This window comes from Mesoplodon bidens (assembly GCF_964165515.1).
Source record: "Mesoplodon bidens genome assembly, chromosome: X".
In the NCBI taxonomy this organism is placed as follows: domain Eukaryota; kingdom Metazoa; phylum Chordata; class Mammalia; order Artiodactyla; family Ziphiidae; genus Mesoplodon; species Mesoplodon bidens.
The window spans coordinates 98811027-98831206 of NC_138163.1; the positions used below are offsets into that span (position 1 = coordinate 98811027).

The 20180-nt window shown below is 39.6% G+C and overlaps 1 protein-coding gene and 1 pseudogene across 7 annotated transcripts in view; one reads left to right on the forward strand and one right to left on the reverse strand.

Annotated features, from left to right (window-relative positions):
• Positions 1-20180, reverse strand: part of JADE3 (jade family PHD finger 3) — a 168431-nt gene that overhangs the window by 144344 nt on the left and 3907 nt on the right. The window contains exons 3-4 of one of the 6 annotated variants that reach the window (XM_081222936.1): positions 19896-19979; positions 10699-10777 (exon numbers count right to left, since the gene is read on the reverse strand). The exons of 3 other annotated variants lie outside the window; for them this stretch is intronic. In XM_081222936.1, the coding sequence (XP_081079062.1) occupies positions 10699-10714 (16 nt within the window). In that variant the 5' untranslated portion in view covers positions 10715-10777; positions 19896-19979. Of the gene's footprint in view, positions 1-10698; positions 10778-19895; positions 20021-20180 lie in introns of those variants that run through there. 2 more of the 6 variants (XM_081222937.1, XM_081222938.1) reach the window with 2 other exon arrangements.
• Positions 3044-4084, forward strand: LOC308608422 (large ribosomal subunit protein eL15-like; annotated as a pseudogene). Its single transcript has one exon. The product of its transcript is annotated as a large ribosomal subunit protein eL15-like (transcript).

Below are 20180 nucleotides of genomic sequence, written 5' to 3' on the forward strand. Positions count from 1 at the left end.
GACAAAGCGAAAGACAGGCATGGACATATATACACTACCAAACGTAAGGTAGATAGCTAGTGGGAGGCAGCCGCATAGCACAGGGAGATCAGCTCGGTGCTTTGTGACCACCTAGAGGAGTGGGATAGGGAGGGTGGGAGGGAGATGCAAGAGGGAGGGGATATGGGAACATATGTATATGTATAACTGATTAATTTTGTTATAAAGCAGAAAGTAACACACCACTGTTAAGCAATTATACTCCAATAAAGATGTAAAAACATTAAAATAAAATAAAAACAAATATTAAAGATAAAAAAAAAGAACTGCTAGAGGAAGTTCTTCAGCCAGTTGGGAAATTATAGCAGAAAGAAATTTAGCACATTAGGAATGAACAGCAATATAAATTGTAAAATTTGGGTAGATATAACAGACTGTTCGTCTCTTGAATTACTTAAAATATGTTTGGCAGCTGATAGCAAAGACAATAAGAATGTATGAAGGGATTTTCAGTATGTGTAGATGTAATATATAAGAGAACTATAATATAAAGGGGAGAGGGTAAAGGGACCTACAGGGTGTAAGGTTTCTGCATGACTCCTGAAGTGGTAAAGTATTGATTCTAAGTAGACTGTGCAAGGCTAAATATGTATATTATAAACCCTAGAGTAACCACAAAAGATATGCAAAGAGATAAACTCAAAAAAACACAGTAGATTAATTAAAATGGAGCACTAAAAAATGTTCAAATAACCCAAAAGGCAGGAAAGTGGAAAAGAGAGGAAATAATGACAGAGGTATAACACAAAGAAAAGAAATAATAAAATGGTAGGTTTAAACCAAGCATATCAATAACTACATTAAGTGGAATGGTCTAAACATACAATTAAAAGACAGAGACTCAACATCATTAATCATTAGAGAAATGCAAATCAAAACTACAATGAGATATCATCTCACACCAGTCAGAATGGCCATCATCAAGGAATCTAGAAACAATAAATGCTGGAGAGGGTGTGGAGAAAAGGGAACACTCTTGCACTGCTGGTGGGAATGTGAATTGGTACAGCCACTATGGAGAACGGTATGGAGGTTCCTTAAAAAACTACAAATAGAACTACCATATGACCCAGCAATCCCACTACTGGGCATATACCCTGAGAAAACCATAATTCAAAAAGAGACATGTACCAAAATGTTCATTGCAGCTCTATTCACAATAGCCCGGAGCTGGAAACAACCTAAGTGTCCATCATCGGATGAATGGATAAAGAAGATGTGGCACATATATACAATGGAATATTACTCAGCCATAAAAAGAAACGAAACTGAGCTATTTGTAATGAGGTGGATAGACCTAGAGTCTGTCATACAGAGTGAAGTTAGTCAGAAAGAGAAAGACAAATACCGTATGCTAACACATATATACGGAATTTAAAAAAAAATGTCATGAAGAACCTAGGGGCAAAACGAGAATAAAGACACAGACCTACTTGAGAATGGACTTGAGGATATGGGGAGGGGGAAGGGTAAGCTGTGACAAAGCGAAAGAGAGGCATGGACATATATACACTACCAAACGTAAGGTAGATAGATAGTGGGAAGCAGCCGCAGAGCACAGGGAGATCAGCTCGGTGCTTTGTGACCGCCTGGAGGGGTGGGATGGGGAGGGTGGGAGGGAGGGAGATGCATGAGGGAAGGGATGTGGGAACAGATGTATATGTATGACTGATTCACTTTGTTATAAAGCAGAAACTAATTAAAAAAAAAAAAAAAGAAATCTAGAAACAATAAATGCTGGAGAGGGTGTGGAGAAAAGGGAACACTCTTGCACTGCTGGTGGGAATGTGAATTGGTACAGCCACTATGGAGAACGGTATGGAGGTTCCTTAAAAAACTACAAATAGAACTACCATATGACCCAGCAATCCCACTACTGGGCATATACCCTGAGAAAACCATAATTCAAAAAGAGACATGTACCAAAATGTTCATTGCAGCTCTATTCACAATAGCCCGGAGCTGGAAACAACCTAAGTGTCCATCATCGGATGAATGGATAAAGAAGATGTGGCACATATATACAATGGAATATTACTCAGCCATAAAAAGAAACGAAACTGAGCTATTTGTAATGAGGTGGATAGACCTAGAGTCTGTCATACAGAGTGAAGTTAGTCAGAAAGAGAAAGACAAATACCGTATGCTAACACATATATACGGAATTTAAAAAAAAAATGTCATGAAGAACCTAGGGGCAAAACGGGAATGAAGACGCAGACCTACTTGAGAATGGACTTGAGGATATGGGGAGGGGGAAGGGTGGGCTGTGACAAGGCGAAAGAGAGGCATGGACGTGTATACACTACCAAACGTAAGGTAGATAGATAGTGGGAAGCAGCCGCAGAGCACAGGGAGATCAGCTCGGTGCTTTGTGACCGCCTGGAGGGGTGGGATGGGGAGGGTGGGAGGGAGGGAGATGCATGAGGGAAGGGATGTGGGAACAGATGTATATGTATGACTGATTCACTTTGTTATAAAGCAGAAACTAATTAAAAAAATAAATAAATAAACTTAAAAAAAAAAAAAAAAAAAAAAAAAAAAAAAAAAGACAGAGACTGTCAGACGAGATTTAAAAAACATGATCCCACCACAAAGACTATAAGAAAATCATTTAAAATATAATGATATAGGTAGATGAAAAGTAAAAGATGAAAAAAGATATGATGCAAATGCTGATCAAAAGAAAGAATTCAGGGCTTCCCTGGTGGCGCAGTGGTTGAGAGTCCGCCTGCCAATGCAGGGGACGCAGGTTCGTGCCCCAGTCCAGGAAGATCCCACATGCCACGGAGTGGCTGCACCCGTGAGCCATGGCCACTGGGCCTGCGCGTCTGGAGCCTGTGCTCCACAACAGGAGAGGCCACAGCAGTGAGAGGCCCGCGTACCGCAAAAAAAAAAAAAAAAAAAAAAAAAAAAAGAAAAGAAAAGAAAGAATTCAGAGCAAAGAAAATTACAAGGATAAAGTGGGCCTTTCCGTCTGGCGGCAGCCATCAGGTGAGCCAAGATGGGCACTTGCTAGTACATCCAGGAGCTATGGAGGAAGAAGCAGTCCCACATAATTTGCTTTCTGCTCAGGGTGCACTGCTGGCAGTACCGCCAGCTCTCTGCACTGCAGAGGGCCCTCTGCCCAACCCAGCCTGACAAGGTACAGAGGCTGGGCTACAAGGCCAAGCAAGGTTATGTCATATATCGGATTCGTGTGTGCTGTGGTGCCCACAAATGCCCAGTTCCTAATGGTGCCACCTACGGCAAGCCTCTCCATCATGGTGTCAACCACCTCAAGTATGCTCGAAGCCTTCATTCCATTGCCAAGGAGTGAACTGGACATCACTGTGGGGCCCCCTCAGGGTCCTGAATTCTTACTGGGCTGGTGAAGATTCTACTTACAAATTTTTTGAGGTTATCATCATTGATCCATTCCATAAAGCTATCAGAAGAAACCCTGTCACCCAGTGGATCACCAAACCAGTCCACAAGCACAGGGAGATGTGGGGGCTGACACCTGCAGGCAGAAAGAGCCGTGGCCTTGGAAAGGGCCACAAGTCCCACCACACTATTGGTGGTTCTTGCCGTGCATCTTGGAGAAGGTGCAATACTCTCCAGCTCCACCATTACCGCTAATATAAGTAATGTTTGTAAAATTCTTACCTAATAAACAATTTAGGACATTCATGTCCGCTTAAAGGTGTTTTTTAATTTGTCTGTTAAAACTAGTTGTCTCCAGATTATTTCATTGAATGCATTGTCAAATTATGAAACTTAAAGTGCAATAATGTTTGAAGACTTTAAGTGATGGTGTATCTTGTTTCTAATAAGGGAAATGCCTTTGTTTTTGCTTTATTAGGGAGTTGATATGTCCGTGTTTAAAATGCTGTTTGGTACAACAGGTGTAAAATAAATTCTGTAGAAGAGGAGTGCAGAAACTAGCCATGTAGATTCGTTGATGCATGTGATGAAACCTACAGCTTTATTGGGGTGATGCAATGCTCTGCTGGTTTACTCTAAAGTGGCTGTTTTATGGCGTTTGGCAAGGACAAACTTTTTAAATTGGATTATCCTTGGAAATGTGAAGGATGTCCTGATCCTTTATCATGATCATATGCAGAAAAACAATGAAAGTTGACTAGGGCCCACATTTTTAGACTTAATCTAATATTCCATTTATGTAACAGCTGCCTCCGAAAGGCGAAAAGTAAAGGAGTGTCACCATTTTTAAGAGAATTGAATAAACCTGTTGCAAGAGGGTTCTCTTACAAATGAAAACATCCTGGTTAACCTAAATTAAACTGCCTTGGCCTCCATGGTACCACTGATGTTCACATAAAAGATGGGAGCTACTGGTTTAATCCCAGGACTGGGATCTGTAGAATACTGAACTTCATGCAAAATAGTCATGGTATTTACACTGGTGTATACTGAAACTGATGTAAATTGAACATTAGGTAAATGAGAAGGGAGTTAATTAGCCCTAAGGTTTGTAAGCTAGTAATGCTAGGATTGGGAAATAGGTGTCCATCAGATACCTTTCAAGTGTGGGAGGACGGAAAAAGCTTGGATCAAAATTTTAAATGTTTTACCTGTAATATTAGTTTGTGACCATTATGAACTCTCTAAGCCACCACAGAGGGGAAAACAGGGTTGCTTTTATTTAAAAGTAACACTGCTAAGTCTAATCAGTGTTATTTTGGGTCAAGCCACTTTATCCATTCCCATAAGGATACTGAGAAAAGTCATGTAGTTGGTGTCAATACAAGTTCAATTGGTTTCCAATTTTATGTGTTGTCTACAGTTATTTTTCTCATCCCTGCTCAACCTACCCTCAAGAGCCTCACCATTCCACAAACTTGCCAGGCCACCAGCTGTGGCTGGGCATACCACCACATTCTGCTTGCATCATGTTCTGTTTCCCAGGGTGGATTTGAGTGTATAGGAAATATGGAAGAGGAATTGCCCAAATTCTTTCCAATTCTTGGTTTGCTATCTTAACAGGTAGGTTAATTATGAAATATAATTGCTGGTTTTCTTGAACCAATTTTTCTCGTATTTTCTTCAAGGGTCTTGAAAGGTCCACTTAATGATTTCCAGAAAACATGTAGCAGGCTCGCAAAACGTTTTGAGACCCAAATTTCTTCCCACTCAAAAAAAAAGTCTTAAACCATATAATTTTGTGTGTAGAGCTTGTTCAACTATACACAATAATAGAATAAATGTCTATGAAACTAAAAAGAAAAGATGAAGTGGGATATATAGAGACATGTCATAATGCTAAAAGGGTTATTTAATTCACCCCAAAGACTTAACAATCCTAAATGTGTAAACACCTACCAACAGTGCTTCAAAATATGTGAAGCAAAAACTGTCAGATCTAAAATTAGAAGTAGAAAAATCCACAATTATAGTTAGAGACTTCAACATTCCTCTCTAATAAATATATAAAACTAGCAGACAGAAAATCAGCAAGAATATGTAAGAACTGAACACTATTATCAACCAAGTGGAATTAGCTTATATGTACAGAACACTCTATCCAACAATCACAGAATATATATTCTTTCAACAAGAAAGATCACATCCTGGGTCACAAAACAAACCTCAGATATAAAAGAACTGAAATCATACAGAATATGTTCCCTGACCATAAAGGACATAAAATAGAAATCGACAATAGAGAGATAAGAGGAAAAGCTGCAAACACTTGGCTATTGGATATCATATATCTAAATAACCCATTAATCAAAGAGAAACTTTTAAGGGAAATTAGAAAATATTTTTAATTAAAGAAAAATGAAAATATAACATAACTCAATTTGTGGGCTTAGAGGGAAATTCATAGCAGTAAGTGATATTTTAGGGGGAAAAAATCTCTCATATGAATACAGGTGACCCTTGAACAATCAGGGGTCAGGGGTGCCAAACCTCTGCATAGTCAAAAATCCATATCTAACTGATTGCCAGCCCTCCCTATCCATGGTTCCTCCATAACCTCAGTTCCTCTGTATTGGCAGTTTCACATCTGTGGATTCAACCAACCATGTGGATTGTGTAGTACTGTAGTATTTACTATTGAAAATAATCCACATGTAAGTGGACCTGCACAGTTCATACTCCTGTTGTTCAAGGGTAAACTGTAATCTACGCTTCCCCCTCAGGAACCTAGAGAAAGAGCAAAATAAACCCAAAGCAAGCAGAAAAAGGAAATAAGATAAAGCAGAAATCAATGAAGCTGAAAACAGAAAAACAACAGAGAAAAATAAATGAAAACAAAAGCTGGTCCTTTGAAAAGATCAATAAAATTGATAAACCTCTAGCAAAACTGAGAAAGAAAAAAAAGAGCAAATTACCAATATGAGGAACGAAGAGGAGATTATCACTATAGACCCCGCAGACATAAAAAGATAATAAGGGGATACTACCATGAATAACTCTACACACATAAGTTAGACAACTTAAATGAAATGGACAGACTGCTCGAAAACCACAAACTACTAAAACTCATTGAAGATGAAACAGGTAACCTGAATAATGACCCATCTATTAAGGAAATTAAATTCACAGCTAAAAATCTTTTTTAAAAGAAATGCCCAGGCCCAGATGGTTTCACTGGCAAATTCCAACAAACATTTAAAGAAAAGATAACACCATTTTATAGGCAAGTGGTTATGGCACAGGGACTACAGTCAGACTTCCTGAATTTTAATCTCTGCTCAGCCACTTACTAATTCTGTGCTCTTGGGAAACTGTTAACATTTCTGTGCTTCAGAATGTTTCATTATTGGTTCAAAAGGGGAAAATAATAGTATTGTACTTATAGGATTGATATGAGTATTGAATACATTATTAAATATAAAGTAAAAAAATTGAAAAAGAAAAGATAACACCAATTCTGCAAGATCTCTTCCAGAAAATAGGAGAGGATAGAATCTTTCCCAACTCATTTTATGAAGCCCTGATACCAAACCCAGACAAACATAATACAAAAAAGCAAACTATAGACCAATATCCCTCATGAATATAAAAGCAAACACCCTCAACAAAATATTAGCAAATCTAACAGCAATATATAAAACCCTACAACCAAGTGGGGTTTCTCCCAGGAATGAAAAGCAGGTTCAATATTTGAAAATCAATCAATGTAATCAACATATTAAATCTAAAAAAGAAAAACCAAATGATAATATCAGTTTATGAGGACAAAACCATTTGTCAAAATTCAAAATGCATTCATAATAGAAACTCTCAGCATACTAGGAATAGAAGGGAACTTCCTCAACTTGATAAAGAACTTAAAGGTGAAATAAGAAAAAGGTGTGCTCTCTCATCACTTCTATTAAATATCATACTAGAAGCCTTAGCCTGTGCAAAAAGGGACAAAAAATATATAAAAGGTATACAGATTGAAAGAAAGAAATGAAAGTATCCCTACTCCTAAACAGCATGACTGCTTAGAATATATCAGAGAAATCTATTTTGTAAGTCCTATAACTAACAGCTTAGCAAGGAAGCAGGATATAAGGTCAATACAAAAATCAATCATATTTCTGTATGGTGGCAATGAACAACTAGAAACTGAATCTTTAAAAAAATATATCATTTACAACAGCTCCAAAGAAATGAAACATTCAGGTATATATCTAACAAAACATGTACAGGATCCCTATGCTGAATACTACAAAACATAGAGGCTTCCATGAAAAAATCAAAGAAAATCTAAAGAAATGGAGAAATATACTATATTCATGTGGTGGAAGATTCAGCATATTAAAGATGTCATTTCTCCCCAAAGTCATCAGATTCATCATTAGATTTAACCTAATTCAAACAAAAATGCCAGTAGGATTTCTTGTAAATATAGACAAGATGATTCTAAAATTTATAAAGAACAGCAAAAGACCTAGAATAGCTAAAACAAATTTTAAAAAGAAGAATAAGGTTGGAGAAACACACTGATTTTAAGGCATAATATAAAGCCACAGTAATCAAGACAGTGGTATTGATGAAGTGATAAAAACAGAACAATGGAACAAAAGAGAGATAGGCAACTGATTTTTGAAACAGGTGCAAAAGCAATTTAAAGGAGGAAGGATAGTCTTTTGAACTAACGGTGTGGGAACTATTAGACATCCATATGTAAAAAACAGATCTCCACCTAAACTTCACATCATGTACAAAGATTAACTCGAAATAGGCACGTATCTAAATGTAAAACATATAACTACAAAACTTTTAGAAGAAAACACAGGAGAAAATCTTCATGATCTAGGGTTAATATAAGAGTTCTTAGACATGAGTCCTTTTAAAAAATGATAAATTGGACTTCATCAAAATTAAAATCTTGCTTGGTGAATGACACCATTAAGAGAATAAAAAACCAAGCCACAGATGTGGAGAAAATATTTACTGATAAATCACATAACCAACAAAGGATTTTTATTCAGAATATTAAAAAAAAAAAAAAAACCTCTCGGACTTCCCTGGCAGTCCAGTGGTTAAGCCTCTGTGCTTCCAATGCAGGCGGTGTGGGTTCAATCCCTGGTCGGGGAACTAAGATCCCATAGGCTGCAAGATGCAGCCAAACAAAACAAAACAAAAAACAAAACTCTCAAACCACCACAGCAAGAACACAAACTACCAAATTTAAATTAAAGCAAAATACTTGAACAAATACTCCTCTCAACAAATATCTGAGTAAAATACTCCTCTGATGGGCTCAATAAAAATCATAAATTTTAATTTAGTTTGGCTAATTGTAAGGGTAAGAGCAACACTACCTCCAGCTCCCTACATCCCAAGGCAGAAGCTGGCCCAAACAGATTATTTTTTCAAAAACATTCTATTGTGAAATATTACAGAATTGTTTTAATAATCACCAGGGGAAAAGTAGGTTGAAAAAATTACTCCTACTCCTGTTCTATGTCCTCAACCCACTTCACGCCCTCCTCCTTCGTGTTTTATAATTTTGGTTCAGACTTGCTTTGCAGAGGATTCCCTACGCTGCGTGGAAACTTGGCACTTTGGTCTTTGTATGAATGAGCACCATATTTCGATTATTTCTGAGTTTGAGTGTTTATTGGAAGATATTTGTTTCATACCTCTTTCGATAAAGTTGTCAAGCTGATTCAGAATATTTATAAATACCAGTTTGTTTGTGAACCACGTTTTAACCCACCCTTCCTGTTTCGCAGGGTGTTTCAAATCTGTATGCATTTAATACTCAGTGGTGTTGTAGATCATTAAATTTTATTAATGTGAAAGAGATCCATTCTTTTGCTTGACTCCATTTTAAATCTCTTGGATGCTGACAGGGCAGATTGCAACCCTCCATTTGGGCTCTATTCTCCATTTTCATCCTGGACAACTGCAAACCAATGATTGACACTGAGTACTAGTTGAGCTGGTTTGGGGAAGGGGGTGAGGGTAGTCAGGGCTGAGCAGTGTCTAGTGCCTGGAACTCACTGAGCATTTGCTGAATTTGTTAATTTGATTATACTATTCAGTAGTGTGAAAAGGCAAGTGTTAAAATAAAACTTGTTAGGGAAAAGGAGGCTCTATCACAACAAGCTGCAGTATATTTTGCCAAAGCTATTAGATTTTTGAGGCAGCTGGTAGTTTATCAATTTTTATTGCTCCAATATAGTTATTTTATGGCCATTACTAGCAAAAGCGAATTATAGGAATAGTGTTTGACAGGAAAGAAGGGCCCAGTGTGAGTCTATTTGTTCTGGATCTCTAAAACAAAGGTTCTTAATGTCATCCTCTCGGTTTACAGATAGAACAGTAACATGATAGGAAAGACATCAGTTTCTCATTTTGTGAGAGTAGTTCCAGAAAGTCCTTCTGCAGTTTTCTTGAGCACCTGCAGAGGTATCCAGTTTTTTTCCTGAGAAGACCTCTTCAGGTACCAGCATGATCACAAAGGTATTTCAAGGTGCTCTTACAGCATTAAAACCAGCAGTCAGTAGTAGATATCAGGGACTTTGTACAGGATGGGGCATGGTCCACAGACAATGTTGTAGGATGTTAGGGGTATAATATAATATATATAATTACAATATAATTTTCAAAATTAAGAACGTGACTCACATACAAATACAGAATGAACACATGTCGAAGACTAATTTATTAGTGAGGGACCCAGCATTATGTAAGGCTGATTCAAAGAATATTTGAGAGATTCAGTATATATAGATACTGAAAGTAAAAATGCTAGAATAAGATAGCTAAATTAGATAGAAAAGTGGTTAATGCACTATAGGACAGTTAATCCATAGTCTTTGGGATTATTTCTTCTACCAAACAAATTTTTTTCATCTCTACCAGACAAAAATCTTTAAGTTAACATGTCACTTCAAAAAGTCTGGACCCTAATCATTAGTGAATAATAAGCCAAACAAGGATGTAATCCCCTAAGGAACTAAATAATCCTTGGGTGGGCCTCTCAGTCAATACTCCAGAATGACAATGAAAGGACATTTGGTCGTCCTTTTGTATTATTTTTTAAGTTTTAAAATAATTTCTATTAACAGAGGGTTAGTAGTTTTATACCTGAGTCTAAGTCTTTGGAAGTAAAATTAAGGTTCTAGGGGGCCCACCTTTGGAATAGTGTAGTAGCGCTTCTATATTTTACTTTACACATGTGTTTCAAAATAGTCATTTATTTACCTTTCAAAGCAATCATAGGATCTTAGAAGTCATCTGAGATCCAGTCATCTCCTAGGGCAGGAATGCTTTCTTTAGCAGTCTTGACAGGTAATCATGAAGCATTTGTGCACAAGAACGAAGGAAACTAACATTACTGAGTGCCTATTATATACAAATTTATTTTCAAAGGGCCGAATTTCTTTTCTCACAATAATATATTTAGCCACATTTAACAAATAAATAGATCTCTTCAGCATAATTGCTTTGAATTATACCTTAATTTAAAAATTTATACACAGTATAATTTACCCTTTTTAATGTACAGTTCAAGTTCTGACAAATACCTATGGCTGTATTTGTAATTTGTTGTAATTACCACCAAAAACAAGATACAGAACGGTTCCAAGCATAATTTCCTTTTAAATGTCAATTAATCAACAAGCATTTACTGACTACTGACGTGTCCAGTAGTTACTGGTCAGTCTTTGCAGATAGCAGGAAGAGTGTGAAAAAGCAGAAGTAAAAAATATGATGCCACTGTCCAAAGAACTACCACAGTCTAAACTGCAGGGCACAGTTGCACACACACAAACCAAGCACAAATAAGCAATCTACTAGGTAATAATCTGCATGACGTGTGGGTTCTGGTATTGATACTGACATCATGTGACCTTGAATAAGCCATTTATTATTATTACTTCTTATCTGGGACTTTCTTTCCTCATTCATAACTGGAAGAGGTTGTCCTAGACAACCTCCTTGGTCTCTCCTAATTGTAAGCACATGTGAAGCAGGTAGTGAGGGTTCAGAGTGATGGTGGAAGGTTGGGAAGTTGAGAACAGCTTTATGGCATTGAGGCAGTCCATGGGTTGCCCCTCAGGGTTAGTGAACGAAGTAATTAGTGAGGGATGCAGCATGCAGCTGAAAGATATGACCTGTCAAAGGGCTGTGAAGGGAGCAAATGAATGGATGTTGGTCCAGTGGAGTGAAGAAGAACTGCAAGGAGTCATCCTGGAAGACAGTGTTGAGCCCAAGCTTTGAACTGTTTGAGAGCCAGGGAGAGACATGAGGATTAGGAAGCTTGGTTGTCTACTAAGTAAAGAGGAGTGACACCTTGATGACAGTGATCCACAGAAATCTCTTACTGACAACCTACCATGAACATGCCCTCTAGATGCCAGGAATACAGCAGTACAAAACCTGCTCTTTCAGTTATTTATTGCTGCATAACATATCACCCCAAAATTTAGTGACTTAAAATAACAACCATTTTATGTGCTTATAATTCTGTGGGTCAGCAATTTGGGCTAGAATCAGCTGAGTGGTTCTTCTGCTAGTCTTTCCGAGAGTTCCTCATGAAGTTGGTCATCTGGCAATATGACTAGGGTTGAGTATTTAAGATGGCCTCACTCACATGCCTGATGGTTGGCTGTTGACTGGGCTCTCCTTATCATCTCTCTTCCTCCAGCATACTAGCTGGGGCTTCTTCACATGGTTGCTTCAGCGTTCTCAGGGAGAAGAGGAAAGCTACAAGACTTCTTGAGACCTAGGCTCAGAAGTCACCCAGAGTTACTCATGCTGCATTTATTGGCCAAAGCAAGTTACAAGAACAGCTCAGATTCAAGGAGTAGAGAAACAGACTCCACCTCCTGATGGGAGGAGCTGCAAAGTCACACTGTAAAGTGGTGTATATACAGAAATGACAAGACTTGGTGGCCATTAAGCACTCTATCACACCATTCCATTTGGGAAAATGAGTGCTGAGCACATAGTCCTGTGGGCCTTGAGAGATGGAAGGAACCACTGAGGTGAAAAAATGAGCTTTTGAGTGGATCCTGAGAAATGTGCAGATAGAACAAACAGAGGAATGTGGAGAACTTCAGGCAGAGGCAGTACAGACTGAGTGGCAGGGTGACTCATGGTACATTTAGACTTTAGTGAATGCACACTTGGGTGGAGTGGGTAGAGAAGAGGATTTAAGACATAAGTGGTAAGGTTGGTGGGAAAGGTTATGCTTGGGTGTGGGGGACTTTATCTGCTAGGCTCTCAGGAGTACAGGTATACCTACTATGCAGTGATCAGCCAGGAGTACATGGTGGCTTAGTGGCAAGAGTGGGTATGGTGGTGTAGCGAAGACACCCTTAAGAGCCTGCATCTTTATGAACAGCAGTTTGGAAGGAAGTTGAGTGTGACCTGGAGCGGCACAGAGATCATGGCAAGAAATCAGCCTAGAGACAGTTTCCCTAAAGGCAAGTGCCTACATGGATTCTCCTCAAGGGGCTAAAGGGCATAATTGGAGCTTCTACAGGTAGGTTTATTTAGAAGCATAAAAAAATGTTTATCCTGGATTGAACTGATTATCCTAGAGAGAGCTAAATTTAGGTTCATAACACACACAAACACACCCCCCTCTCTCCTGTATAAGATTCGACTTTCATGTGAGACAAGTAGGATACAACTGTTTACAGTCAAAGTTTTGTTTGTATTTGAAAAGAAAAATTCCTAGTGCTCTTTAACATTATAAGTGGGCAAGGAATCATGGATGAGGTTAGAAACCATGATGCAGCCAGGGAAAAGCTGCCTGCAGTCTTGACTGTAATCTAAACTACGGAGCCACGCTCTGCCCAGGCAGACTGTACAGCCACACTTTTCACAGTGGCAGCATAGGAAAACACCAGTTTTCTTTTGACAGTCTGCAAAATGTATATTTCTTTTCCAAACTACTGCTTTCCACAGGATTTATGTGGCCATTAGAACACGTTATGTGCAATTTTTTTAAACACAAAATGAGAAGTGATGTGTGGTTTGTTAAACAGCAGGCAGCAAATAGATAACCAACAAGGACCTACTGTATAGCTCAGGGAACTATACTCAATATTTTGTAATAACCTATAAGGGAAAATAATCTGAAAAAGAATATATACGCACACACGCACACACACACATGTATCTGAATCACTTTGCTGTACACCTAAAACTAACACAAAATTGTAAATCAACTATACTTCAATAAAAAATAAAAAACCAGCAGGCAACAATTCTGTTTCAGGTATTTGTGAGAGACAGAACGTAGAGAATTTGAAGCTCTACTATCACTACGGGAGGGGCAGTCTAGTTGTAAAGCTTCAGGTCATGTGTATACAAAATAGGTCACAGAGTAAGGAAGTATGGCATTAGGTGCCAAAGTGAATAAAAAAAGACAGGACTTAAAATGAGAGAATATGGCGCAGAGGATAACATCCAAGTGAGTGGGTTTGGGGGAAATGGAGAATCTCTCAAGCTAGAATTTCCAAGAATTTGGAATTGGCCCAGGCAGGATTGATTGGCAGGAAGAAGAGGACAGGATGATCCAGCTGTGAGGAAAGGCTCCAGGTAAACTTGAGTGTTGGATTGTTAGTGGTATTGCGGGAGGGGAGCCAGTGAGGAAACAGTTCAGAGATGACTTCCCAGTCTGTGTGCTTAAGATTTCTGTTCCACCTAGTTGCCCTGAAATCACAGGTGAAGAACTGTCCTCAGTTGATGGATTGTGTCATGGGAAGACATTACAAAACAACTGAAACTAATCGACAGGAAAAGAAAGGATATTTAGGTTCCTCTTTACACATACAGGGCTTTATCCACTGTCTAGTAGGTGAATGGATGGCCCTTTGTGCATATATCATAGGATAGGGAAAAGTTCTCCAAGGGAAAACACATCTCCTCTGCCCTTGGTGCTTGCTCAGACTGAGCCAGACCATAGCATGCAGTAGTTATGCAAGAAAGGGACCTCCACTGCATTTTCTAATGACATAGTACTCTAGGGAGATATCTGAGTGGGCATGCTGTTTTTGTCAATTCTCTCCTCAATGTGCTCTTAAAACTGGGGAGGTTTCCTGTAAAAAGATGTGTTTTCTTTTACGATCTGAGAAATTATAGATGGTTCATATCATGGGGGTTCCAAGAAATCATGCCTCATGTGTCCTCAACAGTTAGCTTTTTAAAAAAGTATAAAAATAGCATTTAGTGATTATCCGAATTACTTATTTTATGGGGAGGTACTCAGGTTTACACACTTGAGGAGTGCCTACACATAGGCCTGGTACATAGCAACCACTCGAGCGCTAGTTGATTCTGAGCTACTTTTTGCAGCTTCTTTATGAAGTATAGCAATGCACTAAATTTTTGGTGAATGTGATTCTTTAATGCTGGGAGGACAAGTAAAACCATCAAAAGGGGGCATCTGGTCCAATCTTTGGATATTATATAGGACTCCCCTACGTCTAAATGTTCCTAAGGACAACTTTTAAAATTTCGCCCATGGACACCATGCTTTGAAGGCTTGCCTACCAAACACACCACACCTATGGATTACTATTTTTTTAATTACTTATCTCCATGATATCATTTTATTTTATTAAACATGTTTATTGGAGTATAATTGCTTTCCAATGGTGTGCCAGTTTCTGCTTTATAACAAAGTGAATCAGTTATGCATATACATATGTCCCCATATCTCTTCCCTCTTGCATCTCCCTCCCTCCCACCCTCCCTATCCCACCCCTCTAGGTGGTCACAAAGCACCGAGCTGATCTCCCTGTGCTATGCAGCTGCTTCCCACTAGCTATATATTTTACGTTTCATAGTGTAAATATGTCCATGCCACCCTCTCACTTTGTCCCAGCTTACCCTTCCCCCTCCCCGTATTCTCAAGTCCATTCTCTAGTAGGTCTGAGTCTTTATTCCCGTCTTGCCCCTAGGTTCTTCATGACCATTTTTTTTACATTCCATATATATGTGTTAGCATACGGTATTTTTCTCTTTCTGACTTACTTCACTCTGTATGACAGACTCTAGGTCCACCCACCTCACTACAAATAATTCAATTTCGTTTCTTTTTATGGCTGAGTAATATTCCATTGTATATATGTGCCACATCTTCTTTAACCATTCACCTGTCGATGGACACAGGTTGCTTCCATGTCCTGGCTATTGTAAACAGAGCAGCAATGAACACTTTGGTACATGACTCTTTTTAAATTATGGTTTTCTCAGGGTATATGCCCAGTAGTGGGATTGCTGGGTCTTACAGTACTTCTATTTTTAGTTTTTTAAGGAACCTCCATACTATTCTCCATAGTGGCTGTATCAATTTACATTCCCACCAACAGTGCAAGAGGGTTGCCTTTTCTCCACACCCTCTCCAGCATTTACTGTTTGTAGATTTTTTGATGATGGCCATTCTGACCGGTGCAAGTCACTGACTTTTAAAATGTCAGGGATTTTTCATTTTTAATTTTTATCCTAGGAGGAAAAAAAGGAAGCTGAGTTCCTATCACCAGGCAATCTTCTAGAGAAATGTACAGCTCTAAGATGTACAAAGTGAGCCTTCTATTCATTTTCCCACACATGCTTCCTAGGGTCCAGCTGCATTTTCATGTAATGTATTTCAAGCCACAAGCTGGTTGTAAAGCCTATTTCAGGTGTGTAAAAGGTGTTACTTCTAAAATCTTCACAAGCAAAAGCCAAAGGCTGACTCCCCAAATTACCAGTCACTGGCCACTCTACAGCACAATGGTGGATTCTTCACTGCAACCACAGGGAGATTTAAAAATCTTGACCAAATAAAACGTATCTACAGAGAATCCTTTGTCCTTATTATAATGCCTAAATAAGGATTTCTTCTCTTAGGTAAAATTATAAATCACGTAAAGGTTATTAAGAAAGGATGCAAATGTTTCTCTCATCTTTCAGGTGGTGATGGATTCCCAATTAACCGTCTTTTTGCTTGACTACAAAACCTAGTGCAGTCTAGTACACTACAGTTTTTGTGATAAAGCTTGAACGGGAGGTTGAGGAAACCCAGGGGCTCCTTTCATAATAGCCACACAAGATCAGTGAGCAGCCAAGCCATTCATGAGAGTATCTACATCTAGAGCCACACTGTCTCCCTTTGGCTTCCTCCTAGAAAAACCATCACTCAGCTCCACACTCGATAGAAGAGACGTGGCATGATCATATTACTTAGTCTCAAGAATACACTACATTTACAAATGAGCATTTAAAATGATTTATCAAAGGAAAAGCGGTTATATTCATTAATAATTATTATGCATTACTGTGGTAATGGTCCCCAATTTTCTCACATCTCCTTATGTCCACACCCTGGAGGGTCCCCTCCCACAACGACTCTGGGCTTGGCCATGGAAGAACTTCTGTGGTTTGGCTGATGGGACAATATCAAATGTGACACAAGCAGACACTTGAGAAGTGCTTGTGCACTGGTGCTTGCTCTCGCTTGCTACTCTTTGTGCCTTTGAGACCATGATGTTAACAAGTCCAGACTAGCCAGCTGGATGAGAGACCACTTGGAGTGGGGATGAGCCATCCCAGCTTAGGGCCTCCTAGACCAACCAGCCTGCCAACTACCAAATGTGCGAGCGAGGCCATCCTAGGTCATCCAGCTGCCAGCTAACTACCCTCCCTGCCAAAAAAAAAAAAAAAAAAAAGAAAGAAAAGCTAATTGACATAGGCTACTTCAAAGTAAATATGCTTGTGGTCCACTACATATGGAAAGGGGAAAAGAACACTGATTTTCCCTATGAAGTTTACTCTGCACATAAGAAATAGTTTCAAACAGAAAAACCTGCAGTACCTGGATGAGAATAAATAAATATATAAGTATTGAAAAAATTCATCAGTCTTTCCAGATTCTCACAAATGCACTGTCTGCCATCACGGATGGCACACACCAAACACACACACACACACACTCCACAAAAAATTTCCATTTTGTCACTGAAGCATCTTTATCATGATATATTTAAACCAAAGTCTTATATATTCGACAGTTCCATTTCTAACATGAACAACAACTCAGGTTTCCAGGAATTACTTTTTCCTTCAATTCTACTTTTTTTTTCCCATTTGACAGGGCTTGGTGAAAGCTGAAAGAGCTCCCTTAATACAGCCTAAAAAGCATCAGATATAAGAGCCCAATTAAACCTCCTTCTAGAAGCATTCTACAGGACCAGCTTCTTCCAGCATTACAGCAACTCTTTTTAGCCATGTTAATGGTGGGCAGTAAAAATTGTTTAAGATCTACACATGGGACTTCCCTGGTGGTCCAGTGGTAAAGAATCCGCCTTCCAATGCAGGGGACATGGGTTCGATCCCTGTCAGGGAACTAAGATCCCACACGCCAAGGGACAACTAGGACCGTGTGCCACAACTAGAGAGTCCGTGTGCCTCAAACTACAGAGCCCACGCGCTCTGGAGCCCGCGTGCCGCAACAGAAGATCCCACCTGCCTAAACGAAGCCTGTGTGCTGCAACTAAGACCCGACACAGCCAAAAAAAAAAAAAAAAAAAAAAGATCTACACATTTGGGCCAGAAACACATTGGATCACAAAGTGGGACACTGAAAGGGAAATGACTCTCTTAAGCCACTTTTGTTTAGGCCTCACTAGATGCCTTTCTGGTTTAAATACACACACACGGGCCTCCCTGGTGGCGCAGTGGTTGGGAGTCCGCCTGCCGGTGCGGGGGATACGGGTTCGTGCCCCGGTCCGGGAGGATCCCATATGCCGCGGAGCGGCTGGGCCTGTGAGCCGTGGCCGCTGAGCCTGCGCATCCAGAGCCTGCGCATCCGGAGCCTGTGCTCCACAGCGGGAGAGGCCACAACAGTGAGAGGCCCGCATACCGCAAAAAAAAAAAAAAAAAAAAAAATACACACACACACTGAAAAACACCTTCCAGCAGCCTCCCCCAGTCCTTGGAATAAAACACAAGCTCCTTAATGAGGTCCCATAAGGCCCTGTCAATTTTCCCCTGCCTATCTCATCTCTTTCCCCAGGTCCTAGCCAAACCTCTGTGGATCCTTTCTATATCTCTCTCCCATCTCAGTGCCCTTACAACACCTGTTGTTCCCTCTGTCTAACAATCCCTTCTCTCTGACTTTTACCTTGTTTTTTCCTGCTCATCCTTCAGGCTCCAGGGCACCTTGCTGATCTCCCTCTCAGAAGCATTCTACCTCTTACTTGCTGTGTGACCTTAGGCACGTTACCTTTGCTTCACCTCTTTGAGCCTCAGGAAGATACCCTGTGATAAGCTCTTAACACAGTGCTTAGCACACAAGAAATGGTTAACAAATCATCGCTGCTGTTATTGCTATTATCTCATAGCGATCTCCATCACAACTCAGTACAATTAATAATTAGATATTTATTTGCAGAAAAATAGAAACACCTCCTTGGATTTCACCTTAATACCTAGTACCTTTCATGCTATTCCCCCCATACTGTATTTTTTGAAGGGCAGATGAAATGAACGTTTACAGAGCAATTATTTTTATTTATTTTTAATTGTTTTTGCAGTACGAGGGCCTCTCACTGTTGTGGCCTCCCCTATCGCGGAGCACAGGCTCCGGACGCGCAGGCTCAGCAGCCGTGGCTCACGGGCCCAGCCGCTCCGCGGCATGTGGGATCTTCCCGGACCGGGGCACGAACCCATGTCCCCTGCATCGGCAGGTGGACTCTCAACCACTGCACCACCAGGGAACCCTGACAGAGCAATTATTACCTCAATTAATTATTATCTCGGAGGTGTGGTTTGGCAGATTAAGAAGCTGAGGCACGGTGAAGTTAAGTAACTGGCCAAAATCAAGTGATGGATTAAAATGCAAGTTGGCATGACCCCACAGCCTGTGTTGGATATGACACCAAAGGCTTCCCTAACTCATGAACCTTGTCATCTAAGAGCAGCAAGTCTCAGAAAAGACGGATCTTCACATTACCATACTTCCCAAATGACTCCCAGGTATCTAACTCTTCAAACCCTTAACCAGCTTGCTGTTCCAATTACCCCTGTAAACCCCTTTAGCAGAATACTCTTCCCCTTGATTGAGGTGATAGATTTCCTTATTAACTTTCCACTGGATGTTGAGCTCTCAAGGGGATCAATATCTTTCGCCTCTTACACCCTTAGTAAATATGTGCTTGCTAAATAAATTAAATGAAAATGTTGGAGAATATATTATAGGTGCAAAGTTGGGGGAGTGGTGGAATGGATTTTCATAACTATTAAAGTTTGGCAGAGCTAAGAACAAACTTGACAAAAATGCTGACAAAAGGGGAGTTTACCTTAACCACTTTTACAATTGATAATGATTTCTATATTTAGCACCAGAGATTCCATGTGATTTACAAATGTGTGCTTTACAGCTTTAGGTAGATTTTACTCACCAATGTTCTGCTGCACCCCACAGCTGCACCTGGGCCACCCTCATGCAGATGCCTTTGCCAAATACCAATCTCTCAATGGTTACTCTCAAATTGTTCATAAAAAGAAACAGAAAGAGCAAATGATAAAGCAAATGGGAACAAACTGTTAGTAAACTTGAGTGAAGGGAATAAAGGAGTTCTTTGTACTATTCTTACAACATTTTTTGTAATTGTATCAAAATAAGAAGTTTTGAAAATCTAAAAAACAAATTTCCCAGAAGATTGCAACACACAAGGTCTAGTGTA